The sequence below is a fragment of the Lampetra planeri genome, chromosome 19 (genome assembly GCF_965212315.1).
Source record: "Lampetra planeri chromosome 19, kcLamPlan1.2.h2, whole genome shotgun sequence".
NCBI classification, from domain to species: domain Eukaryota; kingdom Metazoa; phylum Chordata; class Hyperoartia; order Petromyzontiformes; family Petromyzontidae; genus Lampetra; species Lampetra planeri.
In genome coordinates, this window is record NC_136125.1 from 9636367 (window position 1) to 9656811 (window position 20445).

Below are 20445 nucleotides of genomic sequence, written 5' to 3' on the forward strand. Positions count from 1 at the left end.
AGCCAGCCCTTGGCGTTTTCTTTCATGTATAGTTCAAGCAATGTACAAGAAAACAAATATCCAAACAAAAAACTTGAGCCTTTTCCATTGACATTTGTTATATCTGTCCTTGCCATTCAAAGTTTACTGGTTATCTGTGAACTTTGAAAGAACATATTTCTCCCGCATGTGCTCCCAGAATGGTAAGTTTCGCAAATCCTCCTCCGGAGGCCTTTTTCATTGTGCTGCTCTGTTTAGTTACCTGGCTTTGCAACTCCAAAATAACTACAGGTGTATTATGATGAGTAAGAACTCACAGTCCTTTGTCAATCCACCGTTTGGTCATACTAATAATAACCATGGCCACAAATTGAATTCAAGTCATCATCTGCTTTTGACGCGGAGTGCTTTACCACTGCATCCCCGCATTTCTAACCACGTGTAGTTTTAATCCAAATCACCCTGAATGCGTGTGATTTCATCGCAACCAGAAAACTCACCAGGGCTTGAGTATAGTGAGTAATCAAACCTGTAAATAGCGATGAAGACCTAACGTAACAGCAAATAGTGCAGGTCGGAACACCACAAGTTTCAAACGTAACACAAAAACGTGAGAAAAAAAAAAGCTTTTGTGCATTATGTCAAAATAAAACATCGTATGTTCCTGAATATGTTTAGGTAATATTTTAAATCTCAGCAACGTCCCATTTGCTCATATTAATCTCCATGGTGTCCTAAGACAAGAGGGCCACAATGCCTTTCTTTAGGAACTGCTGCAGTTTTTTTGTGAGCAAAATGCCCAAAAGGCTTGGTGATTTTTGTTCGATGTTTAACACGGCTGGTACTTGAACAGGAGACTCGCAGGGCAATAGACTTCGATGGGATATTGCCACGTTGTAGACATGGGCTGTGAGTAGGTTTTCCCAAGGGGACTCTTGATTCTTCCCACACACCAAAACGCTAATGAGCAGAATAGGCCAAACATCCCAGAGACCGCAGATGGAGCGAGGCTTTGCTGGGCAAATAACCGGTGATATAATCACTATATGTTTTTATTATTATTGCAAACACTTACTTTTTATATTTGTTACTGTCAACATTGTTACGCCATGAATCAACACCCTTTTGTAAGCAGACATGACAGCTCGGAGGGGAGAAGGTAGATTTGTTGAATTTAGTTTTACGATATACCCATTTCACTAACACCACGGAGATAAGAACGCATCCAGCGGCTTGCGAGGGCTTCTGCTGGCTTCACCTGAAAGGGAAATCTGCTGCGAATGAACGATGATTCTCGTGTGTCCACTGGCACAACGTGTTGGCTGGGACAATGAAAACAAAAGATGATTCTTTTAGCATTCATTTTGACTGCCATGTTTGGAATTTTCATGCAAAAGTGGAGGGCCATTTGTTTGACTGATTCCTGCGTCGAGCTGACCGATCCAGTTCGCTTGTCAGGTTTCATTTGATCGGACATCATTTTTCCATATCCACGAGGATATTCAACAAAAAGGACAACAGGCGATGCACTATACTTCAGTATTGGAGATGATGAAAGCAACCGGTTGAAAGGCCAATTTGACGTGAGACATCTAGCTATGTAACTTATCCATCCTCTGCCGGGCGATTCGATGGATTTCACGATTCGGGGTCATGGTTTAATTGGAGTCGATGTAATTCTCTTTTTCATTTTTATTGTAACTCTCTTTTTTTTGTGTATAGCCTTGTTCACTGATTTAGCCTAAAGTGTAACGGTATGATATATAGTAATTTTCATATTAAGAAATGGAAAATAAGTGATTTTTGCACGTGCGATGCGTTTATAGTTAGTGCAAGCATCGATGTGAATCAATATTAACTGACGTGTCGTGGCCTGGCTCATCAGTATGATGCATTCCATCACCTGTGTGGGGGGCTTCTTGGGGAACTGAATTCCTGAACAGAATTTCAGTAACAAGCTCCCAGCATGTAGAGAAAGACATAGAATATCTGCTGAACGGCACTTGTTGCAACCCCCGAAAACACATCGGGGAGCTGATCCTCTAGAATCTTGACGAAACATTGGACAGCGAAACCGCTTTTAACATTTTTGGAAGGTGTCATCCGGTTTATTTCTGTACTTTCACCAAGTCAATCGCTTCTGAAACACCAGGTTCTTGTGCTCATTAAGACCTCGGGATAAGAAAGCAGCGTCGCCTTTTAAAAATGAACGTGCTATGCAATCAAATTAATAGTAATAAGGTTTTTACCCTTTCAACTGGTACAAAAACTGACACTTTTCTACAAGGCATCATGTTTGCAATAACCACAACATAAGCAGTCAAAATGCAAACAAAAAATAAACAACTCTGATGATGATGATAATGGTATGCACTGTCCTTGAAGTTGATTGGTCCACACCCGAGACAGCTTTTCTTAGAGCCTAGTCTCCATTGGTGTTGGTCCAACACCAATGGAGACTTGGCTCTAAGAAAAGCTGTCCTTGAAGTTGATTGGTCGACAGTGTATATCATTATCATCATCAGAGTTGTTTCTTTTTTGTTTGCATTTTGACTGCTTATGTTGTGGTTATTGAAAACATGATGCCTTGTATAAAGGTGTCAATTTTTGTACCAGTTGAAAGGGCAAAAACCTATTACTATATTTTACCACTGGTAAAGGGGGTCTCATAGTGTAAATCAAATTCATGTTTAAGAGTTGGCCAATTACACCTCTTAAACAACTCGAGCGTGTGATACGGACATCAGTGGACACACTCGTCGATGGTTGATTGCATTGAACTCAGTCAAGTTGGGTTGTGGGGGGGGCTCAAGCGAGCTCCCATGCTGTAGTCTCTGCCCCCCTTGCCAATGAAATTAGTTCCAAGTTAGTTGAACACTGACTGCGTGGTGTCCCGTCCGAGCGGGGAAATCACTTTGACTTTTCCCAATGCAATGGTGGCTCGCGAGTGAGCGCTTGCAAGACGGATATATGATGTACGTATGTATGTTAAACTTCTTTCGCACCTTACTTAGCCAACCGTGCTCATTGTAGGTGCGGGGAGGGGGTGAAGGACAACAAACTAAACACAAATATAAAGAAATCAGTTTTCAATCTAGAATGATTTTTTTATTTGGCATGAGCCAGGTAAAAGGCACGAACCGTAACAAGGGAGATGGGTGGGGGGTACATAAATTCCGCGGACGTCCGAAGCCGGAACTCAGTGGTCTTGGCTTGTGGGAAGGCGAGCAGATTGGGGCTCACTGCCCCCCCACTCACGTAGGGAGGACTATGAGCCGCGGTAGGTGTTTTTAAAATCTTTTATACAGGGAGTCATATACTTTAGAACGAGTTAGCGGGACTTTACGGGTTTACTCACCAACACACCGGTGTGCTGAAGGAGTAACTAAGTGACACGTTTTGTTGACGTGGTAAACCTTAGAAATTGTCCGTGTCGGGTGGTGGCGGGATAACGACACATTTATATCGACGCGGTTTAACCCAATAAAAACCTTTATTGTGGCTACTCAGGAGGCAGAAACGCGAGCTGGTGGCGTGGATTGAAGTTACACAATTGCCGGGCGTGATTGCGTGAGATGAACACCCGGTGACGTTTTGCAATGCACCGTACGTGCACCTCCACTCCAAATATAGCGCTTTTTTACAACATTGATATCCCTGATGTATTTGTTTCACGGGTTAATTCTTCACCGGATTGTTTTCAGTGTGGTGATAAAACATTTACAAGGAGCCTACGGTAGGTTCATTTTTTGGTCTTGTTGTTGCCAACCGCGCACATGATTATTAAATGCCGCCTGGGAAACAATAATTGCTCACGGTTTTTATGGCTCCCCGGATATTTTTCGTTTTCAACATCGGACAAATTAACGGTGACGCAAAACATGGTCTCGTGATCTTGAATGCAGCAAAACGATTCAGTGCCACGTAAGTTGAGGTGTACAATGTTTGTTGTCGATCGGCAGAACGCATCGCACATCCGATTAGCACGGTAGGCCATGTACGGTGCGAGAGAAGTTCAACATACATACATACATACATTCCCCCTGCCTTATTCTGTGCCCTGTTTGTTTGAGTGTCGTCATGGCAGTTATTCTGTCTTCTGCGGGAGCACCTCACGCGATGACAAAATACCTATAAATCCGTTCGGCACGGTAGTCATCGCGCGTGATCCGTTAAAAGACAAAAGCGGCGCTCGGTTCACACCTTCTGCATTTCATTGCGGGTGCGTGCCCTGCATTGTAATTTGACGGGTCATTTGCATCGGGTACATAGCCCACGCCGTGCGCAGCAGTTTGCGCAGAGTTTAGGCCCCATGCCCAAATACCGTAATCAACTTCGATTGTTTTGACAAAACGTTGTCAAAACAGCATTTTTCAGCGCCGTGATTTGTTGTCCCGTGCTCCGCACATAAGGGAACGGTTCTCCGTCCCTCGCTTTCCGTGCGAAAGTTCATCAGCGTGCAACGCTAAATGGGAAAAATGACAAATGTCAGTACGGTGCGACCCCGCTTTTAGCCGGTTTGGCTGCTAAAGACATCAGAGTTTGCACCCTTTGACGATCCTCAAGCAGCCTTGAGCAGCTGTCCGATCGGCGGCTCAAAATTGTGTGGAGCAGAAATTGTTCCGACGACGTAAGAATGACCCATATTTACAGAGAGCCCGGAGCGAGGGCCACCAGGTGTCATACATGGGGGTGGAATTTTTTCTAACAATTGTCTTTTTTTATTTATAATTAAATAGGGTGGTAAATCAGCAACACATTTTATGTACGTGTGCATTTTTGTTTAGTTTGTGTACATGTACTGTTTTTTTATAAACAGCATATTAATAATAATGATCATCATGTAGAAGTCTTTGTCAATCCACTACTGGACAATGGACTTGCCAGGTCATTTCAGGCTTGGGTCAGATATTTAACCATGTTTCATCCCGATGTTCAGTGCGGGATGCTGAAAGGAAGGGATGGTTACGGGTTCAAATATTACCACCACTGATATTAGCCGTGGCCGGCAATCAAACTCGAGTCGTCGGCTCCATAGTGCAGTGCGCTAACGCCTGTGCCACCACTTCCCATCGCACCATACAATATAATGTACACGTTCAAGTGTTGGTATATAGAGTACAGCATGTTCGTGTTTGTGTATGTGTGTTGTGGGGAGTGGTAGTGCAGCGGTTAGTGAGCTGCACTACGAACCCTATGACCCAAGTTGGATGCCCGCTCACGGGCCAAATTATCTAAGCCTGTACTGGGCCTCCTCTAGGTCGACTCGGCCTCAAATGAGTACCTGCTGAGGTGTGTAAACATCGCCACTAGAGAGACAAAGGCGGCCGGGTGTGGTACTGGCCACCCACCCCCTCGTGTGCTGTGATGGGCTTCATAGGTGCTCGCAAAAAACAGCACTTGCCCCAAAAGTCTGTTGAGACTATACGAGGGATCTTTGCAGTTGTCTTGGGTATATAAATGGGTGGCCAGGGGCCCAATCAGTGGTGTTCCCTCGGGTTTCCAAAAACCCAAGATCGCCTCTAAATACAACGGTGCAAAGCCTTGTTGACTCACAGCCAGGGCATTTAAAAGTCTGTTTTTTAAAAGTACATTTGGAAAATAAACCGCCCATTATAGAAGTCTCAAATGTGCCATTTAGTAAGTAATTCAACCAGGAATACAATGCTCGCAATGTGCTTCATTTCCTAATTGTGCGCTTGACTTTAAAGCAGATATATTTTTAAAGTATTATTTTACTTTTCAACATCAGCCACTTTACAAACTGCAACCGTGCTTACATAAAAACAACCTTTTGCCAATTATAATTTGTTTTGCACATTCTTCAAGCCTTTTCGCAGATGAAAATATTTACGTGACCCCCCCCCCACCACCAACATAAGCAACATCAATTTGTTTAATGGGGTGGCAGAGGAGACACATTCAAATGATTTTCAATCCATTCTAGATTTGAAGCTTTCGTGACTGCAAGGATTCATACTCCTAGGTTCTTTCGGTAAAGTCGCGTAGGTAAAAATAAGAATAATAAAATAATAATAAATGAAAATAACTTAATTAAATCACAACGCTTCGGAAGCAACACAAGTCTCCGTCATCAGGTGTAACTGCTCCAGTAAAAATTAGTTACACCTGATGACGGAAGCTTGTGTTGCTTCCGAAACGTCGTGATTTAATTTAGTTATTTTCATTTATTATAATTTTATTATTATTATTATCATTATTATTATTTTTACCTACGTGACTTTACCGAAAGAACCTAAGAGTATGATTTTCAATCCAATCACCCGGTTAATTCACCGGCGAGTTTGATGGAAACGGCATCGTGGGCCGCGTTCACTTGCGAGCATCGCTCCCAGGGCAGCCGGTGCCTCCTCATGCTATCACGGCTGAGTCCCGTGTGTCATCGCGTGGCTCGGTGCTGGCGAGGGCATGCGTCAGTGCGTGCGTGCGTGCGTGAGTGCGTGACTGAGTGAGTGCGTGCGCGAGTGCCCGAGTGACTGAGTGAGCGCGTGCGTGCGCAAGCGCGTGCGTGCCGGAGCGCGCGCCAGAACGCCAACACAATGCGCTGAGTTTGCGCCGCATCCTGGCGGACGCTGACAGCCACCGCTAGCGTCTCGATCTGAAAGCGGGAGGCCGGTCATTTTGCTTTCTCACCCCGCACGGCTTCGGAGTGAGGGCCTCGTGGATTGCCTGTTAACGTGGAGCACCGCGAGGCGCACTGCATTGTACTCCCCCCCCTCCTCCTTCCCCGCGCACTCCGATTAGCAGCGTTGGCTACGTACGGTGCGAAAGAGGTTCAACATACATAGGAGCAAGATATTCACACAATGGAAGGGAAGAATAACAAAAAAAACATGCTGTCGAATTAGCACAGCTTTCATTCAAATATTCTTCAGGCACATTGGTGTGCTGCTTAAGATGATCCTGTTCAGTTTTCTAAAAGCAGAATATCTTTATATAATTATTTTGTTTTCAAGCAACCATCACAATTTTCCCTGGGTACGCCTGCTGTGATACGTTTTCAAGTTGTGTCCCTGACACGGAGATCTGCATTTGTTTAACAAACTCATGTCACGTGACTCCTGTTCCAAACTTTGCAGTCTTCTCTATATGAAGTTATTTCATAATGTCTCGTGATAAATTTCCATTAGTTGTTCAAATTATATTATCAGCATTGCAGAGATTGTTAATTATTATTTCTCCACTACTCTTTATACATTTATTTCTCCAATACATTTTAAAATGTCTAATATTGCTGTGAATCATTTTGGTGGAAGTATGTCTTCGAGTCTGATTCTACTCTGATATAAATAGTCGCTTCCTACGATCTCAGGATAGCTTTAAAAGACGTATTTTTTTAATGGGCTTTGTAAGAGCTTTAGATGACTAAATCAGTTTTCACAATCTGGGCATCATGCTACTTTATATTCATGAGTCTTTTCCAGGACCTGATTAATAGCGCGTATGCTGTCAATGGTACGGAAAACGTTTTCCACATCCAGCTATGACATGTGGATCAGAAAGGGAGACATTCACATCGGCGTTATTATAAAAGCTGCAAAGTGCACAAAGAAGCACGAGAAGAGGTGCCTGTGTGCGTGTATCGCTGAGAGCCAGAAAGAGGGAACGCATGAGGATCGGAGAACAAAACGCACGTTCGAGACATCGTATTCGCCGTCAAGAAATGTCAGTGGGCTGGATGCAGGACACACCGCCAGAGAGGATGATGCCCATGGCTCGAGACTGATGACAGAGTGACGGCTGGGGGAAGGAAAGCCGATAGGGAGGGGGCGTTCAGCCACTGCGGACGCAGCGATGAGGGTCGGGCTCGTGCGCTCGTGCCAGAGAGATTGACGCATCGTCCAGCAGTGGATAGATAATGGCTCATGATGATGTCTTCAAAATTATTGGCCAGCTTGGTAGGCGTCCCTTTGTTGATTTGAGGTGGCCGTTTAGCCCAGTGAGTCGAGCACTTGTAGCTCGGGCAGCTTGTGTTGGGTTGCCAGTTTAAATCTTGTGCCACCTGGTTAATTTACGGGGGGAGGGGGGAGGGAGTTAATTTGCGCGTATGTTTAAATGTTTTTAATGGACCCCTTTAAACATTTACTCAATGCCCCTCGATGAGCTCTCGGCTTGTTAACGAGAGAACGTTCAAATGCAATTAATTGCGCTTTGTATCGAATGAATAAGCCTCGCGCTCTGGAGAGAAACACGTCGCTTCATCGCAGAGATGAGTGCTCGGGGGGGAAGCTTAATATCTTACATTTCACTCGAGGCAATTTGCCACCTGAAGGTAAAGTAAGTAGAGAGAAAGAACCCCCCTTCAATGATAAATGTCGCTGTTTGCGTCCGTATTGTGCTGTGATAATTTCAGATGTCTGCAATTAATTTGTTCGTATCCAAGTGTAATCAATGTTTACATTGGATCTCATTACAAAAAGACGTTTAGAATTACATTCTGTCAGGATTCATAACTTCACCAATTTACAAAGTGAAATGTCCATTTCAAATATCACCGCAGACTAGTTTATGCAATTTTTCGATTTAAAGCTTACGTGACTGCAGGGATTCATCTTGGTTTTTTCGGTAAAGTCACGTAGAAGGAAAATAATAAAATAATACAAATAAAACATAATAAAATAAAATTATCACGACGTTTCGGCCACAACGCAAGCAGCCGTCCTCAGGTGAATAACAGGGCTGTCGGAAAGACGCGTTTTTTTTACTCTAATATTGAAAAAATGTGCCTAAATATAGAGGGCTTTAAAAAAAGACGTCATAGTGTTCATCGCATGGTATTTCTTATAAGTAATAATCGACAAACAGCTTGAAATTATAGCCCCACAAAAGACAAGATGTTTTTATTCGCGTAAACACATTTTCAATGAGGAAGTCTCCAGCACTTTGCAGTCACCTTTCCACCGTGAACCCCACGTGGCTCCGTGCTACGTGCCCCCTTGTTCGCTGCCGTTCATTGAAGCGAACGCGAGACGCAGTTGGTGATCGTGAGAGCTGATGGCTACCCAAAATGAGAGTGTGTTTTACGTAATGAAAAACTCCCAAACTCTTCGCGTTTTTGCGAGCTATCATTTCAAGTGGTCTGTTTATTGTTGCGAAGACATACGTTTGATGAAACATCGCACGTCTTTTCTGAAACACCTTGTCTACGGCTCATACACATACAATGTATACTCTTACATATGACATTTCTGTTGCACATTTAACATAAGAGTATTATGTACTTGCAAACTCCGCCAATTTAAGCACAGGCAATTTTATTTTTTACTTTTGTGCTGCAGACCGATTTTCAAAGAAAATCACGCTGGCTTTGTAAAATAAAAAGTTTGATTACATTTTTTGCTTGAAAAAGCATGCGGAGAAAGGGTTTAAAAAAATCAGGTAATCAACATTCTGCCACTTAAATCCGGAGGGCTGGCAAATGTGGAATCATGTTCCACGTGTCGAAATTTAAACTGGGAAATCTTTTGTCTCTCCGCTCTCTTTCACGATGATCCAATACAAATGTCATAATGCACCCTGTATGTGGCAGCCTCTCCTTAACAAGATCCTTACAATTTCACCAGTTCTCATTTTCAAAAGTCCTTTTGAGGGCGCGGGTACATTAATACCTGCTGGCTTATATCACCCGCTCCTTATGAGCAAGTACAGTAGATATATATTTTTTTTGTTCAGGAAACAATGGAGCACCGAGAAGCAATTGCAATATCATGCCGCACGACAGAGGAACAGTTCATACTCCTACTGGCAGCTTTCACGGCCACAGTACTTTTTATTTTTTTTATAAACGAGAAGCCTCCTTTTGCGTTCGTCACAGAAGAACACATCACGGATCCTCTGAGTTAAGCCGCTAATTTTATCCCCGCGGGTTTAAATTAGGGATTTAAGAGGGTTCGCTTGGAAGCGGCGTGGCCTTGCGTGGTCCCCCGCGTCCCCAAAGTGTCGATTGCATCCCCACGCTCGCCTGAGAGGGGGGGGGGGGGTGGGTCTAAAACTCCCGGCACCTGCTGCGTCTCGCGCATGGTGCTGCCACCACCCCCACGCCCCCCCCCCCCTCCGATGACAGAGCTGCCTCGCGTGGCGTCCTCACGTCACGGGAACCGGGATCATGCCGGTGGCGCCGGCTGGGGCGAACGGATAAATCCGGCACGGGTTTTTTTTTTTTTTAAGGACGGTTCACGTGCAGCGCAGGATCGTCGTCGTCGTCATCAGCCTCTACGTTGATATGCACTTTATTTCACGGTCCAATTTTCGGAAATCATCTTCTGTGACGAGGAATAACTTTGACTCCTTGCCTGACTCCACTATGGTGGGTTTTTTTTTGCGCCATGCTATCTCAGTAGTTAACATCTCACCACGGTGGTGAGATGTTAACTACCTCGTCTGGTATACAAGAGATCGTGGGTTAGAACCCGACCCTGATGCCTGTATATTTGGACATTGTATGTTCTCCACGTGGTCGCGTGGATTTTTCTCCAGGACCTCCGGTTTTTTCCTCCACATTTAGAAACATGAGTATTTGTCTGCTATGAATTTCCACATGATAAGCCACTTCGTTGCGCTATAATTTGCGGCCTGGTCGCTTCTGACAATGAGGTGGGCCTTGCGTGGTAAAATAAAAAAAACATTGTTTAGTTTAGTTTTATCTTTGCTTATATAGATATATGTATAATAATAATTAACAAACATAATTGGTTTCGGTCACGGATTGTCAGGGCTTGGATGACTGCTTCAATTTCCGCTGAGTGGGATGACTTTTCACGTTCGACAAGAGGCTGACACGGGTGGTGCTGGGGAAAAATGGATAAATCCAGCTCGGGTTTTTGGGACATTTCACGGAAAGTTCACATCGTCGTCAGCAATCATTATTGTACCGTGCCACCTCCCATGCAGTGAATCTGGGATCAGGGCACACATGAGAGAATTACTCAGTAAGGGGGTAATACTTACTCAGCAACAGTGTACAAAACAAAGCAGAATAAGCAAAAGGGTTAAGCTAAACCGTGCTTGAGACTACTCTCAAATAGGTCTGAAACTATTTGCGTCGCAAATGGCAAACGTTCATCTGCAATAAATGCGAATGCCTTGACTGGGGCTTTCTCGTGGCAGCTCATTTTGTTTTCATGAAGCACCGTCTGCAAATTGTAGCACAAAAACATTCAAATTGCGCCAAGTAAGGTTGTACATTCTGTCTAAACCCTGCCAAACTTACTCTTTTCTTGGTTAAATCTTCCATGCCAATGCGGTGCTGAATTGGATTTAAAACTTTTTTCCATTTATCGGCATCATGTGTCAGATGCCAACAACGTCTGCTTCCATTTTTGGAGATAATAGATTGTATTTTTAGCGCCCCGGCGTCACGTATTGTGTCCCACCCCCGCCACCTTCCCGCTTGTATGTCAAGAAGTCTATCATAAGACGAGCGCGTGGGCCCAATTTAATTTGCTTTTACATTTTTAGGGCGGCCACGCCGACGGAATAGCAGCCCAATAGCCCCACCGAGGCTCCGCTTTTACCCCAGCACCTGTTCCCCCTTGGCTCCAACTGTATGCGGTAGCGTTGCGGCTCACACTGCCAATTCCTTTGCGGCAATCGCAGCCTCTCGTTTCGCCGACAGCGACGTGAAGGCGTTTGCTCTCCAGGCTGCACTGGTACGCGGAGTGCACGCGTTCGGGAGGGGAAAATCCCGGCCAAAGTTCGCTTCCTGCCGATGTCGTCAATCCACTGCTGGGCAAAAGCCTCCCCAAGTTGATAATTGTTTTTTTTTTACCCTTTTATCTGGCAACAAAACTGACACCTTTTTTTTACAAGGAGTCATGTTTGCATAGACCACAATACCTGCAGTCATGATGCAAACAAAAAACATAACTCTGATAATGTATGCACTGTCCTTGAAGTTGATTGGTTCACACCCGAGACAGCTTTCCTTAGAGCCTAGTCTCACATGGTGTTGGACCAGATGACGCCAAAAGTTGCCGCCACTTCTAACGACCTTTCGATGTAACGGAGACAAAGATTCCCCGTATAGCCTCTAACGGTCTGTTGGAGCAAGTGCTGTTAGCGACCGCCTATGAAGGCCGGCAAGGCACACGAGGAGGCGGGTGATCAGCACCACGCCTGACTGCCCTTGTCTCCGCAGTGGCGATGTTTAGATACCGCACCAGGTGCTCATTTAAGGCTGAGTCGACCTAGAGGAGGTCAGGGACCGGTTCAGATAATCGTCACCGGTGTTGGCCGTGAGTGGGAAACGAAATCGGGTCACCAGGGTTCGTAGCGCATCGCGCTCACCGCTACACCACCGCTCCCCTCGATGTGACAATCCACCTTGCCACCTGCACACGAACTGATTTCATTGCTCCATCTCCTCGGTTGAACTGCTTCTCAGGCACGTTCCTTTCCTTGACCTTTGTGCCGTACAGATGTGCTTCGTAGACGTTTATATCGACGCGACAAATTCCAAAAGTAAACCTGAAATTGCCAGAAGTATGCGGACCTTGCGTCGGATGCAATCGTCTGGCATAAACACGCGTCCAGCAACATTATGCCGCGAATGGGTTTCGTCGTAGTAATGCTGGGAAACGTTTGTGGAAAGCGATTATAGGTTATCGTTGTTTCAATATCACTCTTCTGTTCCCTAATGTCACTCTTCTATTCCTGAGAGTGCTGCACTTAAGATTGCGTGACCAAGGCGCTTATGCATACTCCCTCCCCAGCAGAGAGATCAAAGTGCGCTATTCATTCTTTAGCATTTCGAGGGAGTGCAGACAATTTATCAGACCCGAACCTCTGCCAATGTCTGTGTGTCGGATTAATGTTCCTGCCACAGGGCAAAGCCAAAAAACTAATTCTAATAAAAATGGACTTCTCAGCCTGCTGAAGGCAATTGCATTGAATCGTCCCTCGCACGTATAACGTTGGTTTTCCTTCTTTAATGGCCCTGTTTCCAAATGTATTTCTATTAAACTAAAATACCATGGGGGAAAGTTTTTGCCTTCGATATATTCTTGCATGAGCTCGCTTGTTACATGTATTTTGGTGCATATTGGATATTATATGTTGATATATATGACAATAAATGCGAAAACATTTTAAATTCTGTATTGGCGGTGCATGGCTCACATGTATTTATGTATATACTAATATTTTTTATTAATACTATACAAACTTTGACAGTCATGGACAATTCGCGTCACAAATATTCCTAATCAGCCCGTGAAAATCTTTATTCGTTGGTGTATTCTGTTGTAAAATTTACATTCCCCAAATGAATTGTGGTGCTTGGTACATGCCTAATTTAAAGTTTGGTAATATAAAGAAGTTTGGTTTTATAACAACATTTGGAGGTATAATATAAGTATAATGAAGGTAAAGGCGAAGCCCTGCAACTGCTTGCTCACGCAACTGCTATTGGAAGGGCCTCCACTGGAGCGAGCTCCAGAGATCGTCTCTAGAGGGGTATTTGGCCTACTCTTTCACGCGGGCCAGACATTTTGAAAGACGTGGCAGTTATCCACATTTGACCCCACAATACGCGACCTGCCGATCGAGTGCGCGCACTAACGGCGTGAAAAAATGGCGACGCTCTTTGCTCCACCTACGGCGTTCCACATTTCACTTCTTCCTTTCATTTTTCTTTCCTTTTTCCGCAGAGGAGGACGCAGGGAGCAAGCCGCTGGCCGAGAGCGGCGGCGACAACACGGAGCACAAGGCGGTGGAGAAGTCCAACAGCACGGACCCGCCGCCAGACTCCAGGTCCTCGGACTCTTCCCTCTCTCTGCTCTCGCCCGAGGAGATCAAGTCCATCGGCGACTCGCTGAGCGTGGAGCCCAAGGTGTCTGGCGACAAGCGGCAGGACGGCGATGGGCACGAGGTTCAGAAAGCCGGCGCCGAAGAGGAAGCCGCCAGCAACACCAACAACAACAACAACGCGCTGTTGGTGTCCGCCTTCGCTCGAGACGAGACGCTGTCCACCACCAACACTGGCAGCAGCGGCGGCGGCGGTGGCGGCCCGGATTCGTCGGGGCGGGTCAACGGAGGCGCAGTCGTGATTCCGATCGACAGCGACCGCGCGGCGAGCTCCGGTCCGAATCCCCCGTGGCCTCGCGCGTTTGTCTAGGAGGCGCCGGCCGTCAGGAGCCTGCAGGTGAGTGTCACGATGACGTCGCCGCGCACCGTGACACCTGCCAGCTTACTGGGGGAGGAGCACACCGGGCGCGAGACTCCGTTGACGGGCTCGCGCGGTGTTTAGTGCAGGCAGAAGGTATGCACCTCCCGTGTGCTTTTTTGTTAATTCTGTCGGACTTACGTAAGTTTTAAATGAAATGCCTTCACAACAAAACAATCTTCCCGCACGCTGGCCTGCTTACGGCATGAGAAGGGCATTCTACCTCGTTGTCATGGTGAGTAAACATAGGATTTTGCAAGGGATACAATTTCTAGTAAGAAAGCAAAGCGCAAGAGATGAACTTTCTTTTTATCAGCTTTGCTGACCGCTGACTGACAAATGTGCTCAGGGGTCCAGCTGTCATCGTTGAAAGGAAGCAACACCGATGCCTAATCTGGGACAGGTATTAATGCCCCACATTATGCAATGTATCCTGCCTCGTGTGTGTTTGTCTCGGTCACACGGGCCACAATAATCACTCTCGGGGTCAGGGGTATCAACGTGTAATTTGGGCTGGACGAGTCGTTACCACTGGAGGGTCTGCCAGTGACACCCGGCCCTTTGATGTTCAAAGGCTGTTTGTGTATCGCAAGCAAGGCGGTAAGCCTTCTATTGCACTGCAATCATCAGTATGTATTTTCATTTTAATTGTAAATTTTATTCGGACCGCATTGAGCATCCCTGACCAGACAGAAGCTTAGGCATTTGAAGCCTGAGAAATTACTATTTATTTCACGTTTTCACTCCGACCTTTGTGAGTTAATGTGTAATAATAATCGCGTTGAGAAAATGCTTATATTAGAAGCATTGATATTCTTATTTATCATCTGCTGCTTCAATAAATGAATGTCATCTTAGTGTGATTTTGGGAGCCTTGTGAATTTACACCAACTCCTGGGAATTGGGAATTTAAATCTATGCAATATTATGCTTATCTGAAATTATCTTGGATTTAACATTATACTGCAAGCTGGTTCCATTATAGATATTACCCTTGTTCTATTAAAGCCAAGCTAACCAAAGAAGAATTTAAATAGACACAAGGAGCACTCCTGAAAAAAATATTTGCTCCTTAAATGCAATTAGGATGGAGTTATGGGGTGGGCCATGCAAAATTACAATTTTAATAATTCATGACTTTTCATATTATGGGATATTGGCTAGTTTTCTGACCTTGTGTGGAATATGATATACATAATTTAAATATCCCATCTATATATCTGTGCAGTGTTTATTCAGTTATGTTTGCCTGCAGGTAAAGGCAGATTAAACGTAATGCGCACACAAAGCGAGCGTTGACATTAATTTGTAGGTGATCAGAATGACATGTCGGGGGGAGGTATAATGGCAAGTCCATTTGCGTTGCAGCAATGACAAGGTGATGACGAGAGCCAACAAGCATCATCATCACTACTGCCATGTGTGACAGCATACGACAGTGATCTGCTACTAAGTTTGGAATACTAAGATTGGTTTAAAGTGCCCTTGCCATCCTCGTTATCATTTCGAGTGCATTGTACCAACGATGTTCGACAATTTGTGGGCACAGACCCTTGATTAAATAGAGTGCCACGTTGGTCAGATGTTGACTACCTCACCTGGTATACAGGAGATCGTGGGTTCGATACCAATCGTGACGCCTGTTGTATATTTGGAGTTTGCATGTCTCTCTCCCCGTGGTCACGTGGACTTTTCTCCGGGTCTTCCGGTTTTTCTCTCCCACATTTAGAATCGACATCACGTGTTTAGAGTATGTTGCTGCTATACATTTCCACGTGATAAGCCACTTCGTTGAGCTATCATTTGTGAGCAGGCCCCTTCTGAAGAAGAGCTACACAGCTCATTGGGCCTTACCTGATAAATAAAACAAATTCGTCAGCTGTTCATGGCTCCTCTAACAGATAAAAGTGTAGAGGATGAGGTATCATGTTGCTCATCACCACAGTCCGTGCTCTGAGCCTAGTCGTCATGGGCCCCAGGCATCACCAGATTTGCACGTTGGGTCTCCTGACCCGGATGGAAGAGAGAGAGTGTCTCCGTCAATCGTGGCCTCATTTTAAGCAGCTGCTGAAGTTGCAAGCAGCTCGTGCGTTCCATAAACGTCCTCGCGCCAGACACTTACGCTAAAGCTTCACGTTGGGAGGAGTAAATTGCGCGGGGTGTTTTGAGACTGCGATTCGCAAGCCTCCAAACGTGGTTTCATTCTCTCCAAAAGGGTAGTGGACCGCTGGGATTTCACGGTTCTGCAAATAGGAGTTGGTGCTGCATTAAAAAGGCGAGTTTAACACGTAGGCTTTGGCGACCAATATCATCCATTCTAGGTTTTTTTGGGTAAGATCGCGTAAATATAAATGTGTCGTTAAATCCGCCACCACCCGACACAGCTGCATAGTAAGGTTTGTCGAGTAATCAGAACAGGCAAATCTGGCTGTCGCCTGATGAAGCTAGTTGTGATTACTGCCAAAACGTCGTACTCAGATTGTAAATGTTGTGGATTTGCTCTCCAACACACCGGTGTGCTGTGCTAGTAACGAATTGGCACGTTCTGTTTATGTGCCAAACCTTACTAATTGGCTGTGTTGGGTGGTGGCGAGTATAACGACATATTTATATCTTTACGCGATCTACCTAAAAAAAAATCTATATTAAAAAAGTGACCCTGCACCAAAACGTTGACTTGGAGAGAATTATTCCGGGAATAGATCAATTCCTACACGTACATATGGGCAGTTTTATTTGGTGCAAGTTGGTGAAAGTTCTCTATTGAGTCATGGTTACTAGAGGGAGCACTCAAAGACTGAATTATCTCTATAAATATAGGTCACGTCAATACTATTTACACAACTGTGCGTCAACAGGTGACTCGATCTCTGCACAAACTTTCTTTTATTCTGCATTGAAACTCGCAGCACTACATGTGTTGACTGTGGCGCAGGTGTTACTGAAAATTATATATCCACGTTGGTGCACACACACACACCAGTAAAAAAAAAAGTGCCTTCGGCTTAAAGGACATTTTGCACAATTCCCGCAGATGCAACCTTTAGAGAAAATTGCACGGCGCGCCGCAGTGATTTGGAATAATTGCAGCTTTTCCACGAACGTTTAAACGCACGCCAAAGGAAGGGTACAAATAAATAAATAAAACCTTCGCCATTTGACAGGACAAGATGTCACAATCGCAAGCCCCGCAGTGGGTAGATGAGCCGGTGGCACTCTCAGATCACGTAGACAACAACATGGAATTCTCTCCACCACCCGCTGTGCAACGGCACCATCAGCCTCCCCCCGGAGCCAAGCACAGCCTCCCGTTGCCTTTTGACTATGCACTCATAAGGGAGCCGCGCATGCCATCAAGCTGAAGGTAAAACAAATGTAAATGTGCAAGCCCTGCAATTTCTTCTAGATTTGAAGCTTTCGTGACTGCAAGGATTCATGTTCTTAGGTTTTTTCGGTAAAGTCACGTAGGTAAAAAATGTAAAATTAAAATTAATAAAAGTAAAATAAAATAGAAATAAAATAAAAATCACGACGTTTCGGAGGCAACACAAGCTTCCGTCTTCAGGTGGAACCGTCACAGCACGCTTGCTGTATCAAGTAAATGATACATTCCAAGAGATACTACCCCGTATATATACTGGTCAAGCCGCACCAACCTTACCATAATAATAAAAAGGGGGCCTGTCCTGGCTCATTCCCACCCTCAACCAGTATATATACGGGGTAGTATCTCTTGGAATTTCTCATTTACTTGATACAGCAAGCGTGCTGTAACGGTTCCACCTGAAGATGGAAGCTTGTGTTGCCTCCGAAACGTCGTGATTTTTATTTTATTTTTATTTTATTTTACTTTTATTCGTTTTAAATTTAAATTATTTACCTACGTGACTTTACCGAAAAAACCTGCAATTACTGCTTGCTCGCGCAACCCCTGGCGGGAGGGCCTCAGCTCTGGAGAGGCCCAACTCTTCTAAGCTGGCTAGAAGGTGACTTGGAAGCCGTGGGAAGTGCCCACACTTTGCCCCACCACATTGCGACCTGCCCACCGAATCAAACCGCGGTTGCAATCCATTCACTGCCTCGTCAGATCGATCATGACTGCCCGAGCAAAGGTTTTTAGATCCGTGCGATCCGGGTGACACAGAAGTGAATGCGGAGTTCGCACGTGAAAGATGACGATGCAGTGCCGCGTGAAAGGGGCCTTAGGTGCTGCTCTCTCCTCGGCAGCGGCGGTCACGTGTCGGTTTTCAGCTAGTTCGACGTCGTCGGTTGAGCATGCAGGATCTCCGCAGGGACCCGTCTTGCGCTATCTCTTGCCAGTCACCGCTGTCGACATTGCACGCAGCCAGCTATCACTCTCGGCCAGTGATCACTTTATATTTATACCGCTGGGTGGACACGGGCGTGTGGGACGGGTGTTTCAAAAAACACTTGCCCCATTAGTTCAACTGGCGTGCCGGGAGATTTATACATATCTGGATTGCACGTTCAGTGCTGCTAATTAAAACGGCACACTACCATGGCCCTACCATGAAGCAAACAAGACCGCTCCAAAGGCCCCATTCTCTATCGCTGAAACGCATGTATAGCGCGATGGTCTGTTGGCTGGCAGGGTGCTATTAGAATTGGACAGTAAATTCCGCATGTCTGAAACAAGTCTTCAATGGGTGCCTGTTTGGTGTCATTTTTTGGCAGGCCAAAAGTCTTTACAGCTGCTGCTGCTGCTGCTGCTGCAAAAGTAGAGTAGAGGGGATAACATTCTTTGCCAAAAAAAGAAAAAAAGGAAGATTTTTGGGGGGGGGGGGGTAAATGTTTATTTAAAAATAAAAGGCGACTGGCTATGAAATATGGGGGGGGGGGGGCATTGTATAGCCAGCTGACATATGATGGAAAATGTTTATAATCATAAATCTGCTCCTCATATGGTCGCAAGAGTTCCTAAGCATTGAATATTTACGTATTTTCTGACGGGGAACGTTGTTCCAAAGACTCAGCTGTGCACACTGCGGGCGATTGGCACTAACGCTCCACTGCTCTAACCGTGGCTCATCTGCAGGATGCATATGAGACCACAGCTCATGCACATTGTATGGCATCGTGGTTGATTCTAAGATCGGCTGCCAAAGGTCTTGACCATAGAAAACCTATCTGATTTTCAACTGTTAGTTTTTTTTACTGTTGTGGTTTATTGGTCACATCATTATATCCCAAGAAATAGGTGACTTTTATTACATCTTCGTCATCATCATCAGCAGCAGCAGTCATGGTCAATCCACTGCTGGATGAAGGCCTCCACAAACCGTCGCCTCCTCCTTTCACGATCCTGCTATGTAATAATTCACCTTAGCACCTGCACACGAATTGATCTCAGCGCACCATCTCCACCGTGGAGATCCTCTCGAGCTCATTCAATTCCTCGGGTCCATTTACCTGCGCACACAGGTCAGTGCATGTCGGCTTTCTCTGGGTGGATGGCAGGAGGTTGAACAGTTCGTGCGCTGGCGATTCGACGAATTGTCACAATTCACGAGCAGATGCTCGACATGCACAGAAGTGTGTAGTAGTAGCAGAGGTGTGGACTCGAGTCATGTGACTTGGACTCGAGTCAGACTCGAGTCATGAATTTGATGACTTGCGACTCGACTTGGACTTGCATAACAATGACTTTGTCCCACCTATGAGATGTGGACTCGAGTCATGTGACTTGGACTCGAGTCAGACTCGAGTCATGAATTTGATGACTTGCGACTCGACTTGGACTTGCATAACAATGACTTTGTCCCACCTATGAGGTGTGGACTCGAGTCATGTGACTTGGACTCGAGTCAGACTCGAGTCATGAATTTGATGACTTGCGACTCGACTTGGACTTGCATAACAATGACTTTGTCCCACCTATGAGATGTGGACTCGAGTCATGTGACTTGGACTCGAGTCAGACTCGAGTCATGAATTTGATGACTTGCGACTCGACTTGGACTTGCATAACAATGACTTTGTCCCACCTATGAGATGTGGACTCGAGTCATGTGACTTGGACTCGAGTCAGACTCGAGTCATGAATTTGATGACTTGCGACTCGACTTGGACTTGCATAACAATGACTTTGTCCCACCTATGAGATGTGGACTCGAGTCATGTGACTTGGACTCGAGTCAGACTCGAGTCATGAATTTGATGACTTGCGACTCGACTTGGACTTGCATAACAATGACTTTGTCCCACCTATGAGATGTGGACTCGAGTCATGTGACTTGGACTCGAGTCAGACTCGAGTCATGAAT

General features: G+C 45.4%; 1 protein-coding gene across 2 annotated transcripts in view; it reads left to right on the forward strand.

The window, feature by feature from the left end:
• LOC144724084 (uncharacterized) overlaps positions 1-20445 on the forward strand; it is a 73833-nt gene that overhangs the window by 32056 nt on the left and 21332 nt on the right. For both annotated transcript variants that reach the window (XM_078602949.1, XM_078602950.1), the window contains exon 11: positions 13647-14140. In XM_078602949.1, coding sequence (XP_078459075.1) covers positions 13647-14113 — 467 coding nt within the window. In that variant the 3' untranslated portion in view covers positions 14114-14140. The remainder of the gene's footprint in view (positions 1-13646; positions 14141-20445) is intronic.